This window comes from Microcaecilia unicolor, chromosome 1, assembly GCF_901765095.1.
Source record: "Microcaecilia unicolor chromosome 1, aMicUni1.1, whole genome shotgun sequence".
Classification (NCBI taxonomy): domain Eukaryota; kingdom Metazoa; phylum Chordata; class Amphibia; order Gymnophiona; family Siphonopidae; genus Microcaecilia; species Microcaecilia unicolor.
The window spans coordinates 433,242,504-433,270,001 of record NC_044031.1 but is presented as its reverse complement, the minus strand read 5'-3'; the positions used below and the strand labels follow the sequence as shown (position 1 = coordinate 433,270,001).

General features: G+C 43.9%; 2 protein-coding genes across 2 annotated transcripts in view; one reads left to right on the top strand and one right to left on the bottom strand.

Moving 5' to 3' along the window:
* PSMG2 (proteasome assembly chaperone 2) overlaps nucleotides 1–12,402 on the bottom strand; it is a 53,753-nt gene extending 41,351 nt beyond the window's left edge. The window contains exons 1-2 of the mRNA XM_030212417.1: nucleotides 12,246–12,402; nucleotides 1,134–1,305 (exon numbers count right to left, since the gene is read on the bottom strand). Coding sequence (XP_030068277.1) covers nucleotides 1,134–1,305; nucleotides 12,246–12,302 — 229 coding nt within the window. The 5' untranslated portion in view covers nucleotides 12,303–12,402. The remainder of the gene's footprint in view (nucleotides 1–1,133; nucleotides 1,306–12,245) is intronic.
* A 134-nt stretch (nucleotides 12,403–12,536) lies between these two features.
* Nucleotides 12,537–27,498, top strand: part of CEP76 (centrosomal protein 76) — an 83,123-nt gene continuing 68,161 nt past the window's right edge. Inside the window, exons 1-6 of the mRNA XM_030212403.1 lie at nucleotides 12,537–12,858; nucleotides 17,125–17,274; nucleotides 19,720–19,785; nucleotides 20,017–20,098; nucleotides 20,389–20,613; nucleotides 23,520–23,705. Of these exons, the coding sequence (XP_030068263.1) occupies nucleotides 12,796–12,858; nucleotides 17,125–17,274; nucleotides 19,720–19,785; nucleotides 20,017–20,098; nucleotides 20,389–20,613; nucleotides 23,520–23,705 (772 nt within the window). The 5' untranslated portion in view covers nucleotides 12,537–12,795. The remainder of the gene's footprint in view (nucleotides 12,859–17,124; nucleotides 17,275–19,719; nucleotides 19,786–20,016; nucleotides 20,099–20,388; nucleotides 20,614–23,519; nucleotides 23,706–27,498) is intronic.

Below are 27,498 nucleotides of genomic sequence, written 5' to 3'. Positions count from 1 at the left end.
AGGGGGAAATCATAAGTTATACAAGTGGGTGCTGTCATCATAATCCATGATTTCCAGAGAATTCTGCAGTGCTGGTAGACCACTTTTCAGCAGCATGCCTCCTAACCTTTTATTTGATCCCAGAAATCCCACCAAATGCTTTTTGTTTCTTTCTGATACAAAAAAACAACAAAAAACTGGGATTGCTGTGTGGAATAGAATGCTCTGAATGGGCAGCAGTTTGTAAGAAGGGCACATCAGGGCTGTGGCTGCATCAGTGCTCCAGTTAAAGTCAACCTCTTCCAAAGGGAAATCCAAAAGCTGTGACACTTTCACATCTCACTGTTACTTCAACAATCATTTCTGATGGCACTGCAGACAGTGGGTTAGAGCCCAATTCTAACTCCCTAGGGCCCACTTTTATAATTCAGGGATGTCTGTTACATAAAAAAGAATAAAAACAAACCCAGAAAATTATTTTTACCCAACAATAACCAGTTCTTCCCATTTGTATTTATTAGACATCAGCCCAAACATGTGATCTTATTGATAACACTTCCTCTTAATGTAAGGCGGCTGTTAGCTAGGCTGTCCCATGTGTGTGACTGCTGTCCTCAGAAGAAGCGGGTAGTCTTCCCATACAATGGAATCAGCAATCACACATTCCGTTCCACCTCCTCTTCTGGTGTTTTTTTTTTTTTTTTAGCTCTAGCTAATTACTAAAGTTAAAGCAGCTCTGATGTATTTTACCACCACTTTAGAAAAGGCTCAAGAAAACATCTAATACAATACATAGCATGATAACATCACCCCCGTGACACTGGCAATTCCTATTTTCACTGGAAAACATCTACTCTTCTTTCCTCACACAAAGTACAGCAAATGAACTGGAAACTCCAACAAAGGTTTTTGGTGCACTCCATGCGGAGGAAAAGACTCTCAGTTAAATTGCTCTGCCACACAAGGTCCAAGCAGACATCTGCCAGCAAACCAGTGACATGCTGAGCAGTTTATTCTTCATGCCCTGTATGTTTTTATTTTTACCTTCAGCAGACACCAAGTTGATCAGGCCTGCTGAATTACACCCTTACGAAATCATTACAAGAAGATAAGAACACTGATAAACAAAACCCTGAGGCTGCATACAGACACACCTTCTGCATTTATACTCAGCTCTTGTGCGTTTTCTTCACTTGTTGCATATGGATTATTTCCAACCATGGGTACCAAGCAATCAGTGTAGATGTAACCAACTTTAGTCATGTCCAGTGTGGAAATAATGAGATCTGCTGCAAGCTGACCGACATTCCCCACAGATACAGCTGGCTGAAATTACAGACAAACACATGACACTTTAAGCTTACCATCGAAACAAACGCCTTCCTGAACAATAATAATTAAAGCAGCAGTGCTTCTACTGGAAGCAGAATTCAAATCTGGCATCCATAAGACAATCCTTAGAAAAAACAGGAAATAAAATCAAGTTGTCTGGAAAGACAAAACTAGAACTTTAATTTTGAACGGACCAAATATGGTTTATGCAGGTCTTCCAAAAGGGCATTATAGTGGATTCAATTATTGCAGAATACAGCTGCCCTCTTGTTAGCAGGTTTGGGGACCAGGTACTGTGTGTTTTCAGTCTTAAAAAACCTCTAGTGGAATATCAGAGGAAATTCAAAATGTTAATGTTGAAGTTTCGGATGGGACTAGGTCCACAATATTTACTGGATGTGATTATTTTCTATCTGACCTGTTGAATTGTGTTCTTCACAGGAGGATTTTTTTGGCCATACCCACTTTTAAAGATATCCAATTGTAGTTTTCTAGGATGAGGGCTTTTCAGCTGCTATTCTAGCCCGCTTAGATAGGCTTGCTTCCTGAGGAAGTTTGGTGGGAAAAGACACTGCTGTTTTGCAAAGAGCTGAAGGCCTGGCTATGGAGCCAAGCATACAGGTAGGAAAAGTGAATAGAATTTAGTGATGGAGTGTTTGATGTATTGCAGTAGAAGGGTGATTTAATTCTGTTTGATTGTTTTATATTAACTTTTAATTGTTGTAAATCATTTTGGCATTTTTGGTAGAGATATTTAACAAATAAATTAAAAAAAAAATGAACTACATAGTCAATGCAACTGCAACTGGGGCCATTTTCAGGCTGACCCACTTTTACCCCACCGGATGCATCGACTTGTAGTTCATCTCACTGTGGAAGGAAAAAGAATTTTCGGTGAGAAATTCAGACAATATGGGGCTCATTTTTGAAACAGAAAAACGTCCAAAAACTGGCACAAAGTGGCAGATAGACCTTTTTTTGGCAATAATATCCAAATCACTATTTTTGAAACTTATTTTAAAAATGTTTTTCTTTGCAGTTTATCTAAATCTTAAGCGTGTGAGTTGGAGGTGTGTTCTGGGCAGGACTAGGGTGAGCTTATGATTTGGACATTTTTCTGTGATAATGGAACATTGTAAAAACGTCCAGGGCCAAAAAATAGGATATTTTTGGCTAGACCCGTTTCAATAATGACTACATGCCAAAAAGGTGCCCAAACTGACCAGATGACCACTAGGGGATAAAAGCACGACCCTCCCCCCCTTAATCCTCCAGTGGTCACTGATCCCTTCCTACCCCCCTAAGAGGTGAAAGTGACAGCTGCAGATATAATGGATCAGCCTAGTGGTCGGTGCAGTGGACGGTAAAGAAGGGGACCCAGGCCCATATCGCACTCTAGCTTGTACATTTGTGATAGAAAGTATGAGCACCCCAAAACCCACAAAATATCTACTGGACCCACATATAGATGACACCTGCAGGCATAAGGGTTATTGTAGTGGTGTACACCTGGGTACATTTTTTGCTATTCCTAGAGGGCTCATCATCTATATTAATAAATCCCACCTTGAACGTTCTGAAGCTCACTCCAAGGCAGAGAAGCACAAAAATCCTGTAGTCTTCATAGGCTAGGACCAGTCACCCTCACTCATAGACCCGCCCTCAGCCATGCCCCATCTGTACATAAAACGCTACCTCAACATTCTGAAGACAACCTGCTGAAGCCATCTGCAAAATCCCTAAACAGTTCATGGGTTCATGGTGGTGAAGCCATCCAACTCACCATGTCTCTCTGCCCCGCCCTCGAGGGCGGAACACAGAGAGTAAAGGGATCCATAAAGGCACCCCTACCAACTGGCAACCCCCTCCAACAAACAACGACCCAGGCAGGGGGAGTGTTTCCGTACTCCTCCCCCTGCCTAGGAATTGCTACAGACTGCTGGCAAACTCCCCAACCACACGACCACAAAAGCCACCCGCAACCCCCCTCACACACACAAACACACACACAAGCACAAACACACAAGCACAAACAAACACAAACACACACATACATACAAACACACAAACAGCCTCGACGGTGCACCTCTAAGTGCCCCCTCCCGCCGCATCGCCACAACAACCCGTGCAACGGGGCATCAGAAAGCCCCTACCCCCTTCCCTTCTCGCCGCATCACCCAACCCCTCCCCCGCCACTTCACCAAGTCCCTCTCCCCCCCACACAGACTGCCTCGCCACCCACGACCGCTAATACAAACTCTGTCCGGCGGCTGCTGCTGCTTCTATTCAGCAGCAGCAGCCCGTCCATAAAGAAAAACAAACAAAAAAAGCAACCTCCTAAAACGCACCTCCGTGGAGAACCATCTCACATTGGCTGACGTCTCTGCAGCCGCTCCTCCTCTCCCATCAACGTCAGTGCCACTGCCGGAAGACCCCGGAGAAATGCCGAGACGTCAGAGGGGAGAGAAGGAGCGCATGCTGAGACTTCAGCCAATGTGAGATACTTCTCAACGGAGGTGCGTTTTAGGAGGATTTTTTTTTTGTTTGTTTTCTTTATGTAAGGGCTGCTGCTGCTGAATACTCTGGTAACTCACAAATGGAGAAAGTGTGCCTGATGTGGGTGCCCACTTGGGCAGTAATGATCAAATATAGTTTGGTTTGATATAATAGCTAAAGCAGAGGGCAGGCACACAAAATTCAAAGCCCTGTACTTCAAACATGCTTACTTTAGTAAAATGGGAGAGTACCAGAAAAAAAAAAAAAAAAAAAGAGCTGATGGGAAGAGAAGTGGAAAAACAGTGGTCCAGGCTGAAAAGGAGCTATACCTGAGAAGAGTAAAATAAAAGCAAGAGAAAAAAGGGAAACAATATGGTTCTCCAAACAAGTGGCCGAGAAAATAAAGGCCATGAAATACAGAAAAACTCAAGAAAAGAATATCTGATAAAACTGAAAGAAGTCAAGAGAGATATACGTCTGGCGAAAGCATAAGCAGAAGAACAAATGGCTAGAAATGTAAGAAGGGGAGATGAGAATTTTTTTCAGGTATATTAGTGAGAGGAGGAAGGCTAAAAATGGAATAGTGACATTGAAAGATGCTGTGGACCACTATGTGGGGAGTCATGAGGAAAAAAACAGAACATGCTAAACAAATACCTATGTTCTATGTTCACTGAAGAAAAGTCTGGAGAAGGACCACGATTGGCTGGCAAAGGTACATATCAGAATGGAGTGGACATTGCACCATCCATGTAAGAGAATGTTTATGAACAACTTGAAAAATTGAAGGACAAAACCATGGGACTGGACGAGATCCATCCCAGGATATTGAGGGAGGTCAGAAAGGTTCTGGCGGGCCCTTTTAAATATTTAACAAATCCTTGGAGACGGAAGAAGTTCCGCGGGATTGGAGAAGAGCAGAAGTGATCTCTCCTCACAAAAGTGATGAAAGAGAAGAGGGAAACTACAGGTCGGTAAGCCTCACTTAGGTTATTGGAAAAGTAATGTAAGCATTGCTGAAGGAAAGGATAGTGAATTTCCTGGAATCCAATGAGTTACAAGATCAAGGCAACATGGTTTTACCAAAAGTAAATCATGTTAAATGATCTGATTGAGTTCTTTGACTGGGTGACCAGAGAATTGGAGCGAGGACATGCGCTAGATGCAATCTACTTGGATTTCAGTAAACCCTTTGACATGGTTCCTCATAGGAGGTTCTTAAATAAACTTGTCAGGCTGAAGTTAGGACCCAAAGTGGTGAAGTGGATTAGAAACTAGTTGACAGATGGATGCCAGAGGGTGGTGGTAAATGGAATTCACTTGGAGGAAGGAAAGATGAGTCGTGTGGAGTGCCTCAAGGATCAGTGCTATGGCCAAATTCTGTTCATTATATTTGTGAGTGACATTGCTAAAGGGTGTCCTTTTGCAGATGATGGGAAAATTGTGTCTTATCTGGTAAATCACAACAGATGAATCCCTGAAGAGTGGGCTATGCATGTCTACCAGCAGGGTCCAAAAAAACAACAAGGCAAACGATCTGCAAATTCCAACATGGAAAACAAAACAGTAGATTAATATAACATCTAAAGATTTTATTAATGATACCAGAATAATGCCCGACACAGGCTGTGTTTCGCCTAAAAAGGCTGCATCAGGGGCTAAAAACAAACACATAAAATCATAAATACAAAATCATATTAAAAATATATAAACTATAAAAACATGTCATACATCATCATCAAATAAATAAAATGTATAAACAGATAATCTTCATAATTAATAGGAATTAAAAAACATCTATAATCAAGAGAACCAATCACCTAAACCTCTCTCCTGCTCTGGTACCGGAACAACCGTCCCCAGGTCAACCAGGCTAGCACCACCTGAGTTTGCGCAGAGCCTTGCAAGCGGACTCCAAGAAAGAATCTAGGACTGGAGTGAAGAATTCTAACTTACTGTCTGATAATGTCTAAAACCCACTGGTCTGATGTGATTTGGATCACTCCTCAAAATAATTGGCAAGACACCCGCCCATCATTCCCTATGAAGAGTGGATTAGCACCCCATCACTGTGAAGGACAGAGGGCTGGGGAGGCTCTGGCCGACTTGGCAGAGCCCCTGTTATCATCCCAAAAGGGCTGTCTCTGCTGGTATCTGGGCCTCTGAAAGGCTAGTGCTCCCAGGCCTGTACCGTCATACCTCCTTAAGGCACAATGGAGACTTCCCCACTATAGCCAAAGAGCGAGGTTTATCCTCTGGCAACAGTTGAGTCCCTCAAATCCTTAACCAACCTCTCCAGATCCTCGCTAAACAGAAGCCTGCCACAAAAGGGAGCCTGATAAAGTGCTGCTTGGAGGCCACATCTGCTGACTGATGGCGAAGCCACAACAGCCGCCGAGCAGTAATTGCCAAAGCCATCTGTTTGGGCAAGGCCCGGAGAAGATCGTAGAAAGAGTCATCCAGGTATGCAAGGTCCCATCTCTAAGGAGGTCATTGGACCACTCTAGAGTCTGCCCACTGCTGAACCCAGGTCAAGCATGCCTTAGCTGCATAGGAAATGTGCATTGAAGCCTGCACTGATAAGGCCACCACCTTAAAGGAAAGTTTGAGAGAAAACTACTGCTTCCCATCCTGTATATCCTTGAAGCAATGCTACCCTCCACCAGCAATGTCGTCATCTTTTTCATGGCCACTGCCACCTGTTATGGAATTTGTCATGCAACTATGGTTCTTTGTGAGTGTTTGTTCTGGGGCCTGTTACTGCAGCCCTCTGCACATCCTGTTCACTGTAGCCAGAGGTCTGATAACGGTTTTATCTGCAAACTAGTACAAACCAGTTTTAGCTGGACATATAAGAATAACAGTTGGTAAAACACGCGGTAATGACCAAGCACATGGGCAGAGTCTTGCATATGTGCAGGATTCCTCATTGGGTAATTTATGTGGTGGTGCTTTGTAATGGAAGGTGTATATGTGACTACACATCTAGGGAATGCTGGAATATATATCCTTCTGGTAGGTAGGGCATCATTCCTCGGGGAGGGGGGGGGGGGGGTGTGGGTGGGGATTTGGTCTTTGCAGCTAAGAATCTTTCATTCCTTCTCTTTTGTTTGTCTCAGCTTTGTGTCCTTCATATGATATGTCCTGATGAGGAACAAACTTTCCTTCCTCTCTTCTGAGTTCAGACTAATTATTTTACAACTACCAGAGATTACTAATGTTTGCTACAGATACCAGCTCCTGTTGTAGTGAGTAATAAAACCTCCCTTTTCCTGTCTCTTGGTCTCTGTCTGACTTTTTTCTTCCTGAGAATAGTACAAGCCACACAGCATTACACACCGGAGTGTCCAGCTTGAGGAGCTGAAGCATATCCAGTTTATCCTGTGATAAGGGATACACACACGACACGGCCCAAGCCACCTTCAAATCCACAACTGGAATGGACCACTATGCAGTAATGAGCTCCTGATGGCCTCAAGGACAGGGAAGGACCTAGGAGGCCTCTTAGAACTGGCCATTATAGGGTTCACAGAGACAGAAGACGTGGAGGCTGGTGGTGAAATAGGTAGCACATCAAGAGCTTGGGTAACAAAGGACATTCGCACCACCGTGAGATCATCCAACTCTGCTATGAGAAGTTCTCCCTCCTCCAAATCCTCTGGCTCCAGGGACTGCGCGAATGCCATTGACAGGCTGCCCTCCAAATGTAGCAGAGAGGCAGGAGCTCCCTAGCCACCCCTGCCAAGGAATCCACGTGCGACATTTTGGAGGATGCTTCACTCAGCAATAACAGAGGATGGCATTGGTTTCTCAGGAGGTAGAGATTTCTTCAATAAGGTCTGGTGCATCTGTAATACAAATTCAGGGGAAAAAGGCACCCAACCAGGCAGAGCAGTAGAAGACCCTAAGGAACCCGTCTGAGAAGGGCCCGAGGTCCGGGAACCAGCATCCAACTCAGCCACGTAATAATCCAAGATAGCTGCCGTGCCCATGGTGGCTGCCTGTACTTGAGAAGAAGCCTTGTAAGTTTCCCCTGCGAAGGAAGCCAATGGTGCTAAATTCCCTGCGCAGCCTGACAGTCCCGAGAGCAGAGAGCACACCACACACAGCCCTGAAGTGTGCTGAACAGCACAAGCAGTGCTTCACTGCTTCTGCTGCCATAAGCACACAGCAAGGGACCTGATGGCAATAAAAAAATTTAAAGTGGTACTCACTACAATGACGGTCTTAACATCCTTGTGGCTTGATTTCCCCGGGCTGGTTCTCAACAAGGCAGAGCCAAGGAGAGCAAAGAGGCCCCCTCTCAGCAAGCAAGCCACAGTGCCCAAAGGATGAACTGCATCAAATCTCCCTTTGCTTTACTCTTTTTTTTTCCATGAGGAAGGAGGTCCAGCTAGAAGAGAGTGAGGGGGGGGGGGGGGGGGGGGAAGAGACCTGGCACTATCAGGTGTACCCTCAAGTTGGCTGCCCAACACCCTCAAGCTCAACCAGACTGGGAGATCTAGAAAGGGAGCAATCAGCCACCTGAGCCCAGAAGAGCTGGAAGATCGTCCACCACCTGCTAGTGATTGGGGGTCCAGCCTGTATTCCTCTATCTTCCCCCTCGTCAATCCTCACACTTCCTCCCAATCCTCCCCCAAGCAAGAATTGCAAACTTGAGCCTCATCACGGCCCCCCATCCGAGGAAAGAACGGCCCTGGTGGTCTAGTGACCATGAGTCCCCCTGCACCTCCTTCCTGATGCCAACGCCACCAAAAGCAACAATGGCCCTGTTGGACACTACCCACTCTTCAGGGACTCATCTATTGCTAGATGCAACGGAAATCGAGATTTGTAACAAAGCGGACATCTCAGAGGAAGTGGAAAACATGAAAAAGGATCTGCAAGTTAGAAGAATGATCTAATATTTGGAAGTTAAAATTTAGTGCAAAGAAATGCAGAGTGATGTATTTGGGAAGTAGAAATCCAAGAGAATCATATGTGCCAGTAGGTGTGAGACTGATATGCACAGAAAGGGTGATGGACCTTGGGAAGATAGTGCTGAAGGATCTGAAGGCGACGAAACAGTTTGACAAGGTGGTGACTGCAGCTAGAAAAATGCTAGGCTGCACAGACAGAGGCATAACCAGCAGAAGGAAGAAGGTGTTGATGCCCCTGTACAAGTTGTTGGCGAGGCCCCACTTGGAGCATTGTTTCACTTTTAGAGGCTGTATCTTGCTAAGGATGTAAAAACACTTGAAGCAGTCCAGAGGAAGAAGACAAGTTGCACCAAAAGAGACTGGAAGACCTGAATATGTATATCCTAGAGGAAAGGAAGAGGGGAGATGATACAGACATTTAAATACTTGAAAGGAATTGGAAATGGTAAAAGTAGAGGACATGAATTGAGGTTGCAGGGTGGTAGATTTAGGAGTAACTTCAGGAAATTCTTTTCACAGAGAGAGCGGTCAACAATTGGAATGCCCTCTGAAGGGAACTGGTAGAAACAAAAACAGTGACAGAATTCAAAAAGGTGCGAGACAAACACAGAAGATCTCTAATTAGAAAATGGATGGTATAAAAAACAAAACTCAAATAACTGCACGTGTTTTGATGTGTCAAGTGGCATTGAAATGGCAACTCCGGCTATGAAGAATTAAGGCTGGTGCCAGGCAGACTTGTGCAGTCTGTATCCTGTATACGGCAATCTGGTTTAAGATGGCCTGCAGAGGGCTTCAATAGCAATGCCAGTAGCTGGAATGTGGGTCAGTGCAGGGCAGACTTTTACGGTCTATGTCTCGCAAATGATTAGATGGATTTGGATAGGCAGAGTGGCTTCAATGGCAACTCCAGTAGCTGGAACGTAAGGATAGTGTCAGGTGGACGTCTATGTCTCAGAAATGCCAAAGAAAGACCCTGATTGAGTATTTTATATCACATTCATTGTTGGTTTATTCACGAATTAATAATCAGTGTAACTGCTGGGCAGACTGGATGGACCATTCAGGCCTTTATCTGCCGTCATTTACTATGTTATTATGTATATATGACATAGGGTAAAACCATAACTATATGCATTCTAAATCCACTAGAACCAGTTGACAACTCTGTATTAAAAAAAATTAAAAAATGTACATATGACACAATTGATGACACACTAAATGGAACTGGCTCACAAAGGAGTGGAAGGGGAGGGGCAACATCACCACTGACATCATTGTTAATAAGACTGGATTAAATGTACATTCCCCCTATTAACTATGGTATCAATGGTGACATCACCCTCCACTTTCACTCCTTTATGCGTCAGTCCCATCTACTATATCATCATTTGTGTTGTAATTTATTTTTAATACAGAGTTGCTAACTGGTTCCAGGATAATTAGAATGCATTTAGTTACAGCAGAGTTAGAAGGGCAGCGAAGGGCGACTAAAATGACAGCGGGGATGGGACGACTTCCCTATGAAGAAAGACTAAGGAGGCTAGGGCTTTTCAGCTTGGAGAAGAGACGGCTGAGGGGAGACATGATAGAGGTATATAAAATTATGAGTGGAGTGGAACAGGTGGATGTGAAGCGTCTGTTCACGCTTTCCAAAAATACTAGGACTAGGGGGCATGCGATTAAACTACAGTGTAGTAAATTTAAAACAAATCGGAGAAAAGTTTTCTTCACTCAACGCATAATTAAACTTTGGAATTCATTGCCAGAGAACGTGGTGAAGGCAGTTAGCTTGGCAGAGTTTAAAAAGGGGTTAGATGGTTTCCAAAAGAACAAGTCCATAAACCACTACTAAATGGACTTGGGAAAACTCCACAATTCCAGGAATAACATGTATAGAATGTTTGTACGTTTGGGAAGCTCACCCTTGGCCTGGATTGGCTGCTGTCGTGGACAGGATGCTGGGCTCGATGGACCCTTGGTCTTTTCCCAGTGTGGCATTACTTATGTAACAAAAATGATAAAGGGGATGGGATCACTTCCTTATGGGGAAAGGCTACAGCTACTAGAGCTCCTCGGCTTGGAGAAGAGACAGCAGAGGGAAAATATGATGAGAGGTCTATAAAATACTGATTGAAGTGGAACAGGTAGACCTGAATCATTTATTTACTCTTTCCAAAAATACTAGGTCTAGGGGGCACACAATGACGCTACTAAGTAGTAAATTTAAAACAAACCAGAGAAAATATTTCTTCACTTAACATGTAATTAAAACTCTGGCATTTGTGGCCAGAGAACGTGGTAAAAGCAGTTAGCTTAGCAGGGTTTAAAAAAGGTTTGGCTAATTTCCTAAAAGTTCATAAGCCATTTTTAAGATGGACTTGGGAAAATCCACTGCTTATTTCTAGAATAACCAGTTTAAAATCTGTTTTACTGTTTTGGGATCTTGCCAGGTACTTGGGACCTGGATTGGCTACTGTTGGAAACAGGATATTGGCTCAATGGACCTTTGATCTGTCCCAGTATGGCAATGCTTATGTTCTTATTACCTGTTTACAAAGCCGTGTGCGGCTTACTAAAGGGGGGGGGGGGGGGTATGTTTTTGCCCCCATACCATGTATGCATGCATGGCCTGTGCAGTTTTGTTTTTTTATATTCCAGTTTATTAAACACTATAACAAAAATGCCCAAAGTAATTTCCATCAATTAAAAGTTAATGTAAAATAAATCAAACCAAATCCCTCTTCTATTTTAATTTTTTAATGTTGAGTTGCCAGGAGGGAGCAGATGCTTAAGAAGACCAAGACAGAATGGGGTCATGGAATCCATCTCTCCAACTGTATTTTTAGTATATCTCTTAGTGGATCTCCATCCACCTCTATGCCATTGTTGTCTGGGATGTCCTGCTGTTCTATTCTGAATGCTGTTTTTCTCTTTACATTTATTCCCTTATGAGCTGCTTCATTTCCACTTACCCTACAATGTGGCAACCCCCAGCACCATTTACCCCTCTTCTGGTTATACTGTACTTAACATTCAAGTTCAAACCTTTTCTCATTTACAAGCACATTCAACTCTGCAGCACCAAAGTACATATTCTTTTTTTTTTTTTTCCCCTAAGTCTCCGTTTACCAGGCAAGCTGCTTCGCTCAATGCTCTCTTCTCCTCTATTGTAATTTCAGATGCCATGCTTTCTTTTTGTGGTTGTATGCCTAGAAAGGCCATACCAAGTTGATCCATCTAGCTTCCTATCTGATCGTGTTCAAATGCTGTTTAACAACCCACGTTTCTGGGATTGCCTCCAGCTACACAAACCTGGTGCTTCCAGATTTTGACCCTCTCAAATTAAACACGTTTTACTATAATATTTGATCAGTTACTAGAAATTATTTGCCTTATCTGTGCGGTTTAACCACATTGAACTCCAAGAAGCAAAACGTGTCTCTTTAAGTCTCTATACAGTTCCGGGGTGTAAATAATAGTAGTAGCTGTCTCCATATATACGTAGCAGTAGCTCACCAGAATGAGAGTAAAATCCCGGAAATCCGAGGTGATGTTATCGCAAGGAACAAACATCTGGAAAGCAACAGCAGCAAACACAACAATGTGCACACGTATGGCTCTAACTCAAGGAGGTTTAATAGATCTAGTAAAACTACTGCGTGAGTCGTCTAATGCTGACGTAATCTTCTCTCGGGGGGGGGGGGGGTCCCTTTAAGGCCCTACGCGCAGAATATAAACGCACGCGTTCACCCTATTCCACAGTGCCTTAGAACATGCCTGTCCGGAATCCGCATTCTGAGGATATATATTATTCAAGGAGGTTACTTCTGGTGTCTTGTTTTTTTCTTCATTAAATGGCTGAATGCTGTTTGAAAGTTGGATATATTTATTTAAAGTAAAAAGCAGTTCTTGGCCTGACAGACTATTAAGGCAGTACGCAGGGCAGCTTCGCGCCGGGATGTCCGCCGAAATTTGAAAGCAACAGAAAAAGAAAGGAGGAAGAAAGTAAAAGAGGCGAAGAGAGAGAGACAGTAGATCAGGTTGCGAGTGTGCGGCTAAAGCTAACATGTCTCTGTCGCCAGAGAAAGCTTCGGAGCTGAAGCAGATGATCCATGACCAGCTGTGCAAGGCGAGTCCTGACCGGCACCCATGATCACCCGATGCCCTGTCAGTTTATTATTAAAATCCTTCAGGAAAAGATGTCAACTATACCTTCCAGAGAAGATGTTCGCAGATAGGAGCATTTGGTCCACCCAGGTTGCCCAGTTACCCCGTTTAGCGAAGGCTATCCCCCAGCTGTTAGACATTGTGCCTGATCCTTTTTCTTCTTGGGTAGGAGATATAGCTCGATTAGTAACAAAAGCGTTACTGTGTGTTTTGTTCACTCTTCTTGGGAGCCTTATATAATCGTCTCACTCAGTGCAAATTAACTGTGTTGTCTTCCCTCTTTGGATGGCTGTTGCTCCATGTAATTAAACCAAGGAGATTAGGTTTCCCTAGCTAGTCCAGCACTTCCCCTATTTCTTTTTCTTATTCCTTTCCGTATATGTGCCAGATGTGCTTAAGTTCCATTGAGGTATTAGTCATTACCATTGCATATCTCGCTATAAGTCTGACTCCTTTCTCAAAACTCGGTCAGGTGGGATTGTGGGCTGGTCTCTCAGTTGAGGATCAGGGAAATAGTCAGCCTTGAATTAACCATTAAACAAAATAAACACATATAAGAACATAAGAATAGCCGTACTGGATCAGACCAATGGTCCATCTAGCCCAGTATCCTGCTGCCAGCAGTGGTCAATCCAGGTCACAGGTCGGGGACAACTGGGACCACCAGGGATTTTTTTTACAGGGGAGGTTGGGGTCCACTGGACCACCAAGTGCTCTTTGCGTTGGGGGTTGGGAGGTGTGGGGGGGGGGGTCAGGATGTGGTCCACTGGGCCACCAGGGACACCAAGTTCTGGGGGGCATTGGGAGGTCTGTACCCTTGAGCGCCTACCTTGTAGGTAGCAGTCTGCTTGCACTACTATACAGTGCAAGCAGACTGCTGCCCATAATGACAGATCCAGACGTAAAATTTTGCACATTAAAGGTAGGTGCTCAGTCCATGGAACTGTCTGTGCATTACTTGGAATGATCATTTTAATACTAATGAGCTCCTTGTAATACATTTGCATAGGGTTTCGGTAGCTGCTAACGACACACGTTAGAGCCACGAAAAACACCCTTGTGCATTACTAGCTAAATAACATTTGCATTAGACTGGCTACAACCAGTCTAAAGCAAACGTTAACAGCATGGTAAGCTTTGTGCATCGGGCCCTAAATATTGCAGTACGTTTATTGGACTGATGCACACCTTATCCTCCCTCATGCATCCCCAATATATCCAAATCACCTTCCTAACACCAATCTTTAAATTACAACTTAAGGTTTGTTTGGGGTATTTTGTTCTGTTATTTAATGGACAATTGTAGCACTTCTGAGGAGATGACAGATAAAGTTGCCTGTCCAAGACCATAGGGCATGCTTGTCAGGGTCCTAAGAATTTGGCCAGACAGTTTTGATCATGCAGAACTTTTTATTGAGAAAATTGTCCAAACCATGTGAGTTGTTGCAAAACTGTGAGTATTTTCTTTTGGAGTTTGACCTAGTTTTCAAAGGGTTATAGGTGCGGTTCCCCTATGGAAAAGGTATCCTGCAATCCCTCGGTTGGGTGGTGAACTCAGCCAAGAGTCGTCTGGTTCCTTCGCAGTCCCTGGAATACTTAGGAGTTACCTTCGACACTGTGCGGGGTCGTGTTTATCTTCCCCAGGGCAGAGTGCTCAAGCTCCGATCTCAAGTTCATGGGTTACTTCACAGACGTGTCCTAAGTGCTTGGGATTATCTTCAGGTTCTTGGCTCCATGGCAGCAACAATAGAGGTGGTCCCTTGGGCCAGGGCTCACATGCAGCCTCTTCAATCTTCTCTTCTATTCAGATGGTCTCCTCAGACAGATTCCCTTCAGGTGAGGTTGCCTCTGCATTCTCTGGAGTGCAGCAGCCTCTTCTGGTGGCTGCGGGTGGACAATCTCACCAGGGGGATGCCGCTGGAGCCTCCCCAGTGGATAGCGTTAACGACGGATGCCAGTCTCCGAGACTGGGGAGCCCATTGTTTAAGGAGGCTTGCCCTGGGTCAGCGGCCTCCTCTGGCAGCATCCTAGTCCATCAGTTTGTTAGAGAGCAGGGCAATTCAGCTGGCTCTGGAGGAGTTTCATTCCCTGTTGAAAGGCCAGGCGGTGCGAGTTCTATCAGACAACGCCACGGAAGTAGCTTATGTCAACTGCCAGGGAGGAACGAGGACTTGACTCTTGCAGAGGGAGGCAGTGAGCCTCATGGCATGGGCGGAGCTTCACCTGACCGCCATCTTGGCTTCCCATGTGGCAGGAGTCAAAAACGTTGAGGCAGGCAGAGTTTCTCCACCGTCATATGCTTGATCTGGGAGAATGGTTTCTCAGCACTCGGGCGTTTCAATTGATAGTGGAACAGTGGGCAGTTCTGGATCTTTTTGCCTTCTGTCTCAGTGCAAAGGTGTCCCGCTTTTTCAGTCGTCGGAAAGACTCAGCAGCGGCGGGAATAGATACCCTCTTACAACAGTGGCCTCCCGATCTTCTGTACGTGTTTCCTCCCTGGCCCCTCTGGGTCGTCTTTTACAAAGGATCGAGGCTCAAGGGGGTCCAGTAGTCCTAGTGGCGCCGGATTGGCCTCGCTGTCCGTGATATGCAGACCTCCAGCGTCTTCGGTCTGTGCCTCCTCTTTGTCTCCCTGTTCACAGGGATCTTCTGTCTCAAGGCCGATGTCTTCTTGTTCACTTAAGGACTTAACTCTCAAGACCTTATTTTTGGTGGCCATTGCTTCAGCTAGGAGAGTCTCGGAACTCCAAGCCTTTTCCTGTAGGCCTCCGTTTTTGGAGTTTTCTAAAGAGCGCATGGTTTTGCACCCAATACCTTCTTTCTTGTCTAAGGTAGTTTCAAGGTTTCATCTGTCTCAATCGGTCCTTGGGTCTTCCTCGGGCACGGAGAGTCAGAGGAAGTTGCATAAGTTGGAAGTTAAGGAGGTTCTTAAGCACTATCTGAGAATGACTGCCGACTTTTGGCGCTCGGACCATCTATTTGTACTCCTGACCGGTTCGTGGAAGGGCTTCGCCGCGTCTAAGCCCACTATATCTTCGTGGCTCAAGGAGATGATAGCTTCTGCCTACATTCTCACCAGCAGAGCAGTCCCTGAGGGGGTTAAGGCTCACTCCACAAGGGGACAAGCAGCTTCATGGGCGGAGCGGTTCTCGGTCCCGCCCGCAGACATTTGTAAGTCAGCAACAAGTGCTTCTCTGCATTCCTTTTCTAAGCACTCTAGACTGGATGTCCAGTGTTGTCAGGAGGCGATCTTTGTTGAGTACTCACAGCAGGTTTACTGAGGTCCCTCCCTTAAGACTACTGCTTTGTTACTTCCCATCAGTCCAATCCTGGGCCGGTCCAGAGGGATTCTAAGGAAGGTGAAATTAGACCTTACCTGCTAATTTGCTTTCCTTTAGTCCCTCCGGACCGGCCCAGGTCCCTCCCGTATTATTTGAACAGTGGTTACTTGTACATAGTTCCGGAGCACAGTTCTTTAAGAGTTCTATGACGGAATTGCTCTGCTAGTTTACAGTTCTTTAGAAGATAAAATACAATAAATAAATCACTCAAAGTGTTATGCTATACCTCATCTCCTTTTGGAGTTGTGCGTGAGCATTGTATTACGGCTTTGCCGTCCTTCAAACACGTTTTATGAGTGCTTTGTGGCTGCTTAGATTCCAGGGGGCACTTTCCTGCTCTGTTACTCAATTACTGAGGCTAGGGTCACATGACCACGGCTCATTGGCTCTCTAGAGTCAGAGGTTTCTCAGTTTCCACCTGCTGGAAGGCGTGCACAACCCATCAGTCCAATCCTGGGCTGGTCCGGAGGAACTAAAGGAAAGCAAATTAGCAAGTAAGGTCTAATTTCTCCTTTCTGCAGGTACAGTTTCCTGTCAAAACAACACACCTAATTTTGAACATGCAGAGCAAGACTGTGATAGCTCTGGTGTACCCCCACTCTGGGAAAGCCTCCATGAAAATGCATGTGAATGTATGTGGGGGGCTAATTTTATAATAGGTGCTGATGAAAAATTAGGAGAAAAGCCTATTTTATAGAGGCAATATACTAACATTTATAAAGTAGGCTCCTAGACTGTCCCTAGCACAAATGCTCTCGCACAAAGCTAAACCTTCTCCAAGGCAAGTTAAACCTGTGCGTGCTTTTTATTGGTATGTGCATATTTTATAAAATGTTTGTACAAAGGAGAATTATGGTTGGTTTATAACATGGTATTTCTCCACTTAGATGGATGTTCATGGCAGGATTCGAGAAGTTCTGGCTGAGACTTTACGTGAAGAGCTGGGCCCAGAAAGCCAACATTTATCTGAGGAAGATTTGATGAAGGCCTTGAGACGGCGAGGAATCATCGACGATGTTGTGAAAGAGCTTAATTTTGTGAGTACTTTAGTGAGGGAGAAAGGAAGACTCTGGTTATCATCATCCTGGATCAAGACAATTTTCATTCTGGAAATCCAGCTATTCTTTGGGACTGAAGTAATTTTGTTGCCATTGTTGTTTTGACTCTTAAAGCTAAATTGGGTACAAAATCCACAAACAGTGCAAGCAGTGTAGTATGATCACAGGTACTTTCCAGTCAGCTTGCACCTCAAAACCAAAGGAAGGCACTTATCTGTTGTATCTTTGCAGGCTGATGAATTCTTATAAATTGATGAAGTGGTCTCACCGACGGTGGCCAGCATTTCACAGTAGCTACATCAGGACCATATCCTCTACAAAACAAAAGAGAATTGTAAAAATAGTACCCTTCTTAATACATAAATAGCCCCCCCCCCCAAAAAAAAAAAAAAAAAAAAATTCTACCTCAGTGCAGCTTTAACACGCTTAACCAGCCTCAGAAAACATGGCGTCTACCTTGTTCTGAACTGATAGAACATACATAGGTGGCATCACTTTGTCTAATCCCGCCCACCTATGGCATGTACCCAACTCAGTATCTAATGCTAGAATGACCCCTATCCCTCCCAACCCCTCTTACAGAAACTGGAATTCTCAAAACTTAAAAAAACAAACAAACCAGTTGATCCAAAAAATATATTAAATTCAGAAAAAATGCTGTCACTCAGGTTCTTTTTTTAAACCAGTGAGGTGACTTTGCCCAATATTTCCGGTAACTTAACATTGATAGCTCTGAGTGGGTTCTGAGGCTTTTCCCCTCCCTTTATTAAAACATAGGCTCCATTTGGAATGGTCTGAAGTTTGTTGACCATTTCGTTTGATCTGGAATTCTTTCCTGTTTGTGTTATTGATGGCAAACTTTATCCTCCTGCTCTCACACATGGGGATTATGGATGATGTCGATCAGCAGAAGGCAGCATTCCCTATATAAGAGTCTTGCACCTTCATTCTTGCTGTCTGGGGTGATGCATCAATATTGTGTTTTCAGTTGCAAGGGGCAGGCCAGTTGTGTGGACTCACAGAAGACTTGCCTTTCTCTTGTGATTGAAAATTTGATATTGATGTCCCACTCGTACCAGCAGGAATATAGGCAAAGAATTTCTGCGCAGTGTAGATGGAATGCTTTTGGAGAGAGGCTGGTGCCAACAGAGAGAGGCATAATCGAACGCGAGGCATAATGTCCGAGAACGGGTACGTGAAGGGGCGGGACAGACCGTATTTTTGAAAAATATGGCCGCCCATCTTTTTTTTCGATAATACGGTTTGTGCCCGGCAAATGCATCGGAGTTGTGTGGAGTTGAGTGAAAATGGAAACCGAAGGCACCCAGCTCAAAAATGAACAAATCCAAGGCATTTGGTCGTGGGAGGGGCCAGGATTCGTAGTGCACTGGTCCCCCTCACATGCCAGGACACCAACCGGGCACCCTAGGGGGCACTTGTAACAAGTAAAAAAAAAAAAGTCAAATACCTCCCAAGTCCATAGCTCCCTTCTTTTGGGTGCTGAGCCCCTCAAATCCCCCCCAAAACCCACTGCCCACAACTCTACACCATTACCATAGCCCATGGCTGAAGGGGGGCACCTAGATGTGGGTACAGTGGGTTTTGGGGGCGGTTTAGAGGGCTCCCATTTACCACCACAAGTGTAATAGGTAGGGGGGGGAGGGGCCTGGGTCCACCTGGGTGAAGTCCACTGCATCCACTAACAACTGCTCCAGGGACCTGCATACTGCTGTGATGGAGCTGGGTATGGCATTTGAGGCTGGCAGACAGGCTGGAAAACAAAGTTGTTAAAGTTGTGGTTTTTTTTTTTTGGTGGGAGGGGGTTAGTGACCACTGGGGGAGTCAGGGGTGGTGATCTCTGATTCCCTCCTGTGGTCATCTGGTCATTTAGGGCACTCTTTTGGGACTTGTTTGTGAAAAAAAAGGGTCCAAAGAAAGTGACCTAAATTCTCGCTAAAAACGGCCATTTTTTTCCGATTATCGGCCAAAGGCGCCCATCTCTGCTCGGCTGATAAACACGCCCCAGTCCCGCCTTCACCATGCCTCCAAAACGCCCCCATCAACTTTGTTCGTTCCCACGACGGAGTGCAGTTGAAGACGCCCAAAATCAGCTTTCGATTATACCGATTTGGGCGCCTTTGCAAGATGGGCGCCTGTCTCCCGATTTGGGTCGAAATCTGGGCGCCCATTACTTTCGAAAATAAGGCTGAGAGTGTACTTATTTTGAGACATCAGACAGAGACTACAGAGTTATCCCTCATCTAGCCCACTGGATTTATTTTTAAAAATCCGGATTGCTTAAAATATTTCAAGTCATTTGCTATTTACATTAACATGGGTGTCCTGCTAGACCATGTGAATGAGCAGAAATAAAATGTCAGTAGATAATATAAGATGATACTGGTTAATATATTTCTTTACTAGCTTTCAGAACCAAATAGTCCCTTCATCAACTCCAAAGAAAATGAGCAGGATATATCCAATAAAAAGGTATCGCTTTACATTCTTTTCTTTACTGATCTTTCTACTATGCTATTTTAACTAATTGTTTCCTAACTAGTTATTTGTCTTATTTAAATTTTTAAAAAAGCGCCTTTGTTTGGATTATCAACTAATTCCAATTCTAACGTAAATTGTAAGAAACTCCTTGGGTGTGCGCTTATGATCCCTATGTTAGAGTAACATGTTCTGTGCATCATTTTTTGTACTTTGTCTTCTTAGGAGATGCTCCACCAAGAAGTCACATCCACTCCAAAATCACCTACCCACTTTGTCAACAAAGAGCCAAGAGTGTTAAAGAGAAGTATGTCTAACAAGGTTTATATAATCTTAGTTATAGGAAGAACAATAATTATAATATAGCTACTGTCTTTCAAATTCTTCATTAGGTGGTTTATGTATAGAGGGATGGCCCAGAGTTGGGAAATACTGCCCTGTCTGTGTTCCTTCTGACTCCCGTGAAGGGCAAGAGATTCTGAACATGACAGGACATTTTATATTTAAAATTAATAATGCCAGCCTTTAAAAAAGGCATTGTTTTTGTGAGTCTGACTATGCTAATTTTATGAAAGTGTATGTTCATTTTCATTGCAGCTAACATTGACCCCTCACGAAGATACCTCTACCTTCAGGTTTTGGGTGGAAAAGCTTTCCTGGAATATCTGCAAGAGCCTGAGATGCTACCTGGGCAGGTTTGCTCCACCTTCACTCTTTGTTTACATTTTCGAAATCAGCGTTTTCGGTCCAAACCTGCTCCATGTGCCTGTGAACCTGATTTTCATGATGGCTTCCTGCTTGAAGTGCACAGAGATAACTTAGGTAAGGAGGCTGGCTACACATCTTCAATAGACAGAAGACACATAGGGGTCTTTTACTAAAGCTTAGCTTGAGTTATCTGCAGCTGGACACATTTTACTCCTATGGGCCCTCCTGCAGATAACTTGAGATAAGCTTTAGTAAAAGACCCCCATAGTAACGTAGTAAATGATAGTGAATAAAGTGCAGCATTATCCATCCAGTTTTCCAAGCGTGGTGGCTAGGTTTGTATCTGCCGCTCCAAGCAGGTTTCCCCCACCCCCACCCACCTTTTGTTCATAGGGTTGTAACTGCTTTGTCCCTATTTTAAAAGTATAAAAGTCTTTTGCAGCTAGGACCGCTGCTTTTTAATATATTTATAAATGATTTAGAGATGGGAGTAACTAGCAAGGTAATTAAATTTGCTGATGACACAAAGTTATTCAAAGTTGTTAACTCGCAACAGGATTGTAAAAAATTACAGAAGGACCTTACGAGACTGGGAGACTGGGCGGCTAAATGGCAGATGACATTTAATGTGAGCAAGTGCAAGGTGATGCATGTGGGAAAAAAGAACCCGAATTATAGCTATGTCATGCAAGGTTCCACGTTAGGAGTTACGGACCAAGAAAGGGATCTGGGTGTCGTCGTTGATAATACACTGAAACCTTCTGCTCAGTGTGCTGCTGTGGCTAGGAAAGCGAATAGAATGTTGGGTATTATTAGGAAAGGTATGAAAAACAGGTGTGAGGATGTTATAATGCCGTTGTATCGCTCCATGGTGCGACCGCACCTTGAGTATTGTGTTCATTTCTGGTCGCCGCATCACAAGAAAGATATATTAGAATTGGAAAAGGTGCAACGAAGGGCGACTAAAATGATAGCGGGGATGGGACGACTTCCCTATGAAGAAAGACTAAGGAGGCTAGGGCTTTTCAGCTTGGAGAAGAGACGGCTGAGGGGAGACATGGTAGAGGTATATAAAATAATGAGTGGAGTGGAACAGGTGGATGTGAAGCGTCTGTTCACGCTTTCCAAAAATACTAGGACTAGCGGGCATGCGATGAAACTACAGTGTAGTAAATTTAAAACAAATCGGAGAAACGTTTTCTTCACCCAATATATTTAATACGAACGTAAGAACGTAAGACCTCTGAAGTCAAAATGATTAAATATTTTGACACCCACCAGACAGGACTTAACAAAGATCTGGGATTTCTAGCCCATTACAAAGCATAAAATTGTATTGCTTTGTAAATTGCAGTGCTCTCCTGTCTCCCTCTCACCTATCCACCCCCATCCTGTTAGACTGTCACTGAAATGCTTTGATGTTTCGCTCATATATACTGTCATCTACCAACATTTGCTTATTTCCGATCTGACGAAGAAGGGCAACCTTCGAAAGCTAATCAAGAAATGTATAAAGTTATGTCCAATAAAAAAGGTATCATCTTATTTTCTTTTCCATGTTTTATTTTGTTTTATTTCTATTGATGATTACCTTCCACAGCTATAAATATGCACCACCTACTGGCCAAACTAGAGAAATACACTTCAAGAAATGATTAATACAGTTTTACAGGCTTAGAAACCCACTGTTTTGTCACAGGTGTTCAGTAACATTCGCTAGTAAATTTAATATTAGATACTGAATTTTTTTTTGTTTAGTAAATAGTTCATCTGGTAGTATTTAGCTTATAATTGTGTAGAAACATTGATTTTTTTTTCCATTTCATTTTCATGAGTTCTTACAAAAAGGAACCCCCACACCCCACCCACCCACCCACTCCCACGCCCCTTGTGGGGTTTTTGACCAGGCAGTTTTCTCTTGCTCCTTTTGGTTTCTAGGTCAATCAGAACAGAATTCTGCTGAACTAAGGAGCTATGAGTCTTCATTTGCAACTACCCCAAGATTTTACCCATTTTCCACAACTGCCTAGCATAGCCATTGCAGTGACCACAAGCTCTCCAGAATCTGGTATGCATGTACTCATGGTTTGGCCACTAGGTGCTTCTATTGTGTAATGCCTGAAACTTTATTAACTTGGTATACTACTCTTCATTAATAAATAACAACGCGGTTTACAATTGCAACACTCCTTCCTTCCAATGTCTCTGAGCACTTTATCTGCAACATCCCGGATTCCCAGGCTGGACATAGAAAACAAAACTGAGAATATCATTATGCCTCTGTATCAGTCCATGATGTAATTGCACTTTGAGTGTTGTACGTAGTTTTGGTCACCCTATCTTAAAAAAAAAAAAGCAGAATGAGAAAAGGTTCAGAGAAGGGCAACAAAAATGACATAAGGGATGGAACACTTTCCTTACGAAGAAAAGCAAAACAGGTTAAGGCTTTTCAGCGTAGTGCAAAGACAGCTGAGAGGGGATCTGATAGACGTTTCTAAGAACATGAGTAGAGTGGAACATTAATAATAGGGAGCAATTGTTTAAGGTGTCAAACATAAAAACAAAGAGTCCTTTGCATGAAACTAATGACCAGAAGACTAAAAGCAAATCAACGTTTTTTTTATTTTCACATGGTGCATAATTAAGCTGGAGAATATGTTGTCAGAGAAGGCGGTTAAGGTGACAAACTTAGTGGGATTCAAAGGTTTGGACGAGTTCTTTGAAGAAACCAGATATTAGCCATTGCTCAACTCTGGAAATGGGCTAGGAGAAATATATTTCCTTTATGGGATCTGCTGTGACCCGAGCTAGCCACAGGATGCTTGGTCTGATTTGGCATGATTTGTCTTAATTTCTCATGAATATGAGCTCAGGAATCTACCTCCGGTCTATTTGGGGAAAAGTCTATAAAGCATATTATCTTCCCTCTTCCATGTTGACTAGATATCAAATTCTCAAAAAGGTTTTTCCTATTCTGTGACTGCTTCATAACTCTCTTATTCCTAACTTGTTTTTGACAGGTGATGGTTGTAAAATGGCAGATGCAACAACTATGCTTTCAATATGTGATCCTGTGCATATGGTCCTAATCAGAACAGACACATCTGGTGACACCACACTAGTAGCATCTTACTTCTTAGAGTGGCGTTCTGTGCTTGGTTCAGAGAATGGAATAACCAATCTTGCTGTGGAACTTCTAGGTGTTGGTAAGAGGAAGCATGAGTGCAAATGGGAAGAGCAGGAAGGAGCAAGTAATGTACATGATAATAACAAGGTTTTCAACCCGGTCCTTGGGGTTCACACAGCCAGTCAGAGTTTTCAGGATATCCCATCCTGAAAACCCCAGCTGGCTAGATGTGCCCTGAGGACTGGTTGAAAACCTCTGTGATAATCCATCTTAAAGTCTGAAATTATTAGGGATAAATCGGGATGTGATGGAGTCTATAGGATGCTTCTCCTCTCCTTTAATAGCACTCCCTCATAGTGTCAAAGCTACCTTAAAACCCATAGTCTTGTCCAAGGGGGAAGTGACATGGGAGGGATGGAGACAGGAGGCATAGTCCATGAAGTAAATAAGCTGAGGCCATAGCCAGATTAAGGAGGGCCCAGACGGAAACAGCAACGCCCCACAGCATGTGCCTCCACCACTTATATGTGAACTGCAATTGCTACATTGTCACTAATGTGGTCCCCCCCCCCCACACTTTCCTATTGATTATTGTAATTCGACCCTCTCTTCTCTCTGTCGGCTCCTTCCCCTCCTTCTGACCCCTCACTACAGTTCTTAACTGTAACATGTGAGCCACTCAGATAACCTGTTTGATAGGTGGGGTAGAAGCCCTAAATAAACTTGGTAAGCCAAGCTCTGTTTGGAACCTTGCAGATTTTGTACTTTGACCTGAGTAATTGCTAGAGACCTCCCTAGTAACTTTGAGGAACCAGGTCAGGGACAAGTAGTGTGCTGCTGTACTGAGATGCAATAAGGTAACACAGTGGTCCTGCAGGAGCAGGCCACACGAGGACATTGTTAAATGTATGAACTAGTTTTATGTTGCCTTTTTCCTCCTACCTGTGAATGGAACAGGATCCCTGACCTAACAGTTTTAATAAACACTCTGTTCCTTTACCCACAACTGCTGTGTGGCGCAATCTTACCTGGGCACCAGGTCCACCCTTGTTCACATTACCACACAGGACTTTGTGTAAAGTAAGACGTTATAAACATATGTTGCCTGTATTTGCTTAATTGGGTTCTCGGCCACCTAAGTGTACACGTGCAAGTTCACAGTGCACATAAATTTGGTCACAGTGGGGAAAAAGAGATTTCAGGAATATGCTATGAATTTACATGTGTAATTTACATTTTCAGAATTTATATGCTGACAATGTAAATAACTTTCCTTAGCATCCTCCAGAACTGTTGTGCTTGTTGACCAGCGGATAGAGACGGAGAAACAAAGAAGTCCTGTGTGCTTTGCTCAGTAAGGGTACCGTGTAGCTTTAGATTCTCAGTATTTTTCTGTCTCCAGTGGATGGTGACATGTGGACCGTGCAGCTCCTGGAATGTTTAATGAAGTAGCTTCTGACTTAGTTGCAGAACTGGGTGTCAGTTGAGGTTTTAAGCTAAAAGAAAAAAAGAGGACATAGAGCAAATTTAATTTGATTTGGAGCAGGGATAAAACTCGGATGAGTCTTCCTTATTCACTGCTGTTTCTTCTTTCTCCTGAAAGGTATTTAAAAAATTGAATGACAAGTTGCTTCCTCACTTCAAGAGAACAGAAGTTTTGCAGTTTTTCTTTCAGGCAACACTAGTGTATAGCAGAAACAGGTAGGAGTATTCACCCACACCATGAGGACGGAGGGATGATTTCCTTTCTTTGGCTAGCCTAGAGGTAGCTTGTGTTAGAGGCTGAGTGCTGGGACAAAGCACCACTCTTTTCTACCAGCTTGGCCTATGTGACTGAGGTAGATTTCAGGATGTGCTTCAGGATGCAGGTCTTAGAGGAAGAGGATGACTCGGAAGAGTTTGAGTTCCCTTCCCTCCCTCCCACTCCTGCAGGTTTCTTTTCCTTCTGCCTCAGTTTCTAACAAAACTAAAGCCTAGACAAGAGGCTTAAGCAAATTTGTATTCTTTGGTGTGTGGTTGCAGGTGAGGTCTTCGACCAGCACCATGAGTGACAGTTTGCATCTTTTCATATGGCTGACCTGGGAGAGCTTGGGTTGTAGCCACCTTCCTTTCCCAGAAGGATGCATTTTGGACTGTGCTTAGAGCAGTTGATGGGTCTTTTGATCCTAACGGCCTCTATTTGAGTGCCAACTGCAAAAATAAATAAATTAAAACAGGACCCGACATACCAGCTACCTTTTGGGCAAAAAAAGGTGACATTTAGTGGCATCTTGCAAACCTCGAAGTCATAGTACAAGTGTGGGAAGAGCAGCCATCTTGGGCAGCCTTCTGAAGTAACTCGAGTCTCTTGGTCTTTACTAGAGCAGATTGGCTGTCTGTCTTGATTTCTAATTTTGGTGGAAAAGGATCTCTCATAGTTTGTTAGTTGTCTGATGGGAATATGTGGGGGCAGGGATTTTATTCTCCTCAGAGTTTTTGGAAGGATTTTCTCAAGTCCTTTTTATTTTAGCACTGATGGAGCTCAAACTTATAGTGCTCCCAACTTAAGATTACTGGCGGTCTGGTGGCATATCAAATGGAGGTCTGAGCTCTGTGGGATGTTTCTTGATCAAGATTTGTAGGCCACACATGTTTCTACTGTTTAGAGTTGGATCCCTACTGGAGGGATGTGTGCATCTGGCGTCCATAAAGACTGGCCCTTCACTAGTTTCACTCTTACAGACAGTAGCCTCCTTTGGTTCTTGAGCATGGTGATTTTTTTTTCCTCCATGATCCCTACCTAGGTGACCTTTTTTATTAGGCCATTTAGGCTCAGAATTAAGAACAGTGAGTTTCTCCGCATGTAGGCCTGCTCTTTTATTTTTGGTACCTGAGTAAGAAGAAAACAGCTAATAATGCCTGAGGGGGATGATTAAGTTCCAGCAGTCTTCAGAGAGGCCATTGTTCAAGGGGAAAAAGGTCTCTGTCCCACTAGATAGTAGTATTCTCCAAGAACAAGCAGGCTTAAATATTCTCACGTGGGTGATGCCGATCTGTGTTGCCCTGTCCGGAATTTATCCAAGCTAAATGAAAGCTTTGTGGAGCGTGAGACACGCTCCACCGCGCATGCACAAGTGTCTTCCCACCGCAGCGAGAACGCGGTCTCCTCAGTTCTTTTTTCGCTTGAGGAGAGGGTGTGTTTGTTTAACCGTCTCCTCACGTCACTCAGGCCTTGAGAGCTATTTTTGTGTCTTATGGCTATTTTTCGTTTATTTTTCGCCTTCTATTGCATTCCTGTTGTTGGAAACTTCATCCTTCAATTTACTTTAATTTTTAGTGATTTTTGCCTGTTTTTTTGCCGTGCCTTGCCCCTTTTTCAGGCACCGTTGCGTCGTTTAATATAGCCGACAAAGTTTTTCCTTCCATGTCCACGAAGATTCCCAGTGGCTTCAAGTGCTGTACCCGGTGTAGTCAAACAGTCTCTGGAAAAGACACACATTCTTGGTGACTTCAGTTTCTTGGGCTCAACCATAGCCATGCTAACTGTGTCCTCTGTCTTCGCATGAAGAAGAGGACCCAGGTTTCCAGAGAGGCTCAATGAGAGAGAATTTTTGGAGTCAAGTCCGGTTCCTCAGCATCACACAGGCATTGGGAGCATCAGTAAGCATGGCTGCTATAAGACCCTTAGACACTGGGAGCAGTGAAGCATTGAGTGGGTTCCTCGAAGTTGGCATCGAGGTCGGAGGTGTCGGCATCGACGTCAAGCATCACATTGGCATTGGGAGCTTTGTCCACCTTTAGTTTAGCCTGCTCCTAACAAACAGTCCTCTGACAATCATTCAGGGACTACCACCCCTCCATTCCTATTTATATTTGTCTTCTGTGTCTTGCTC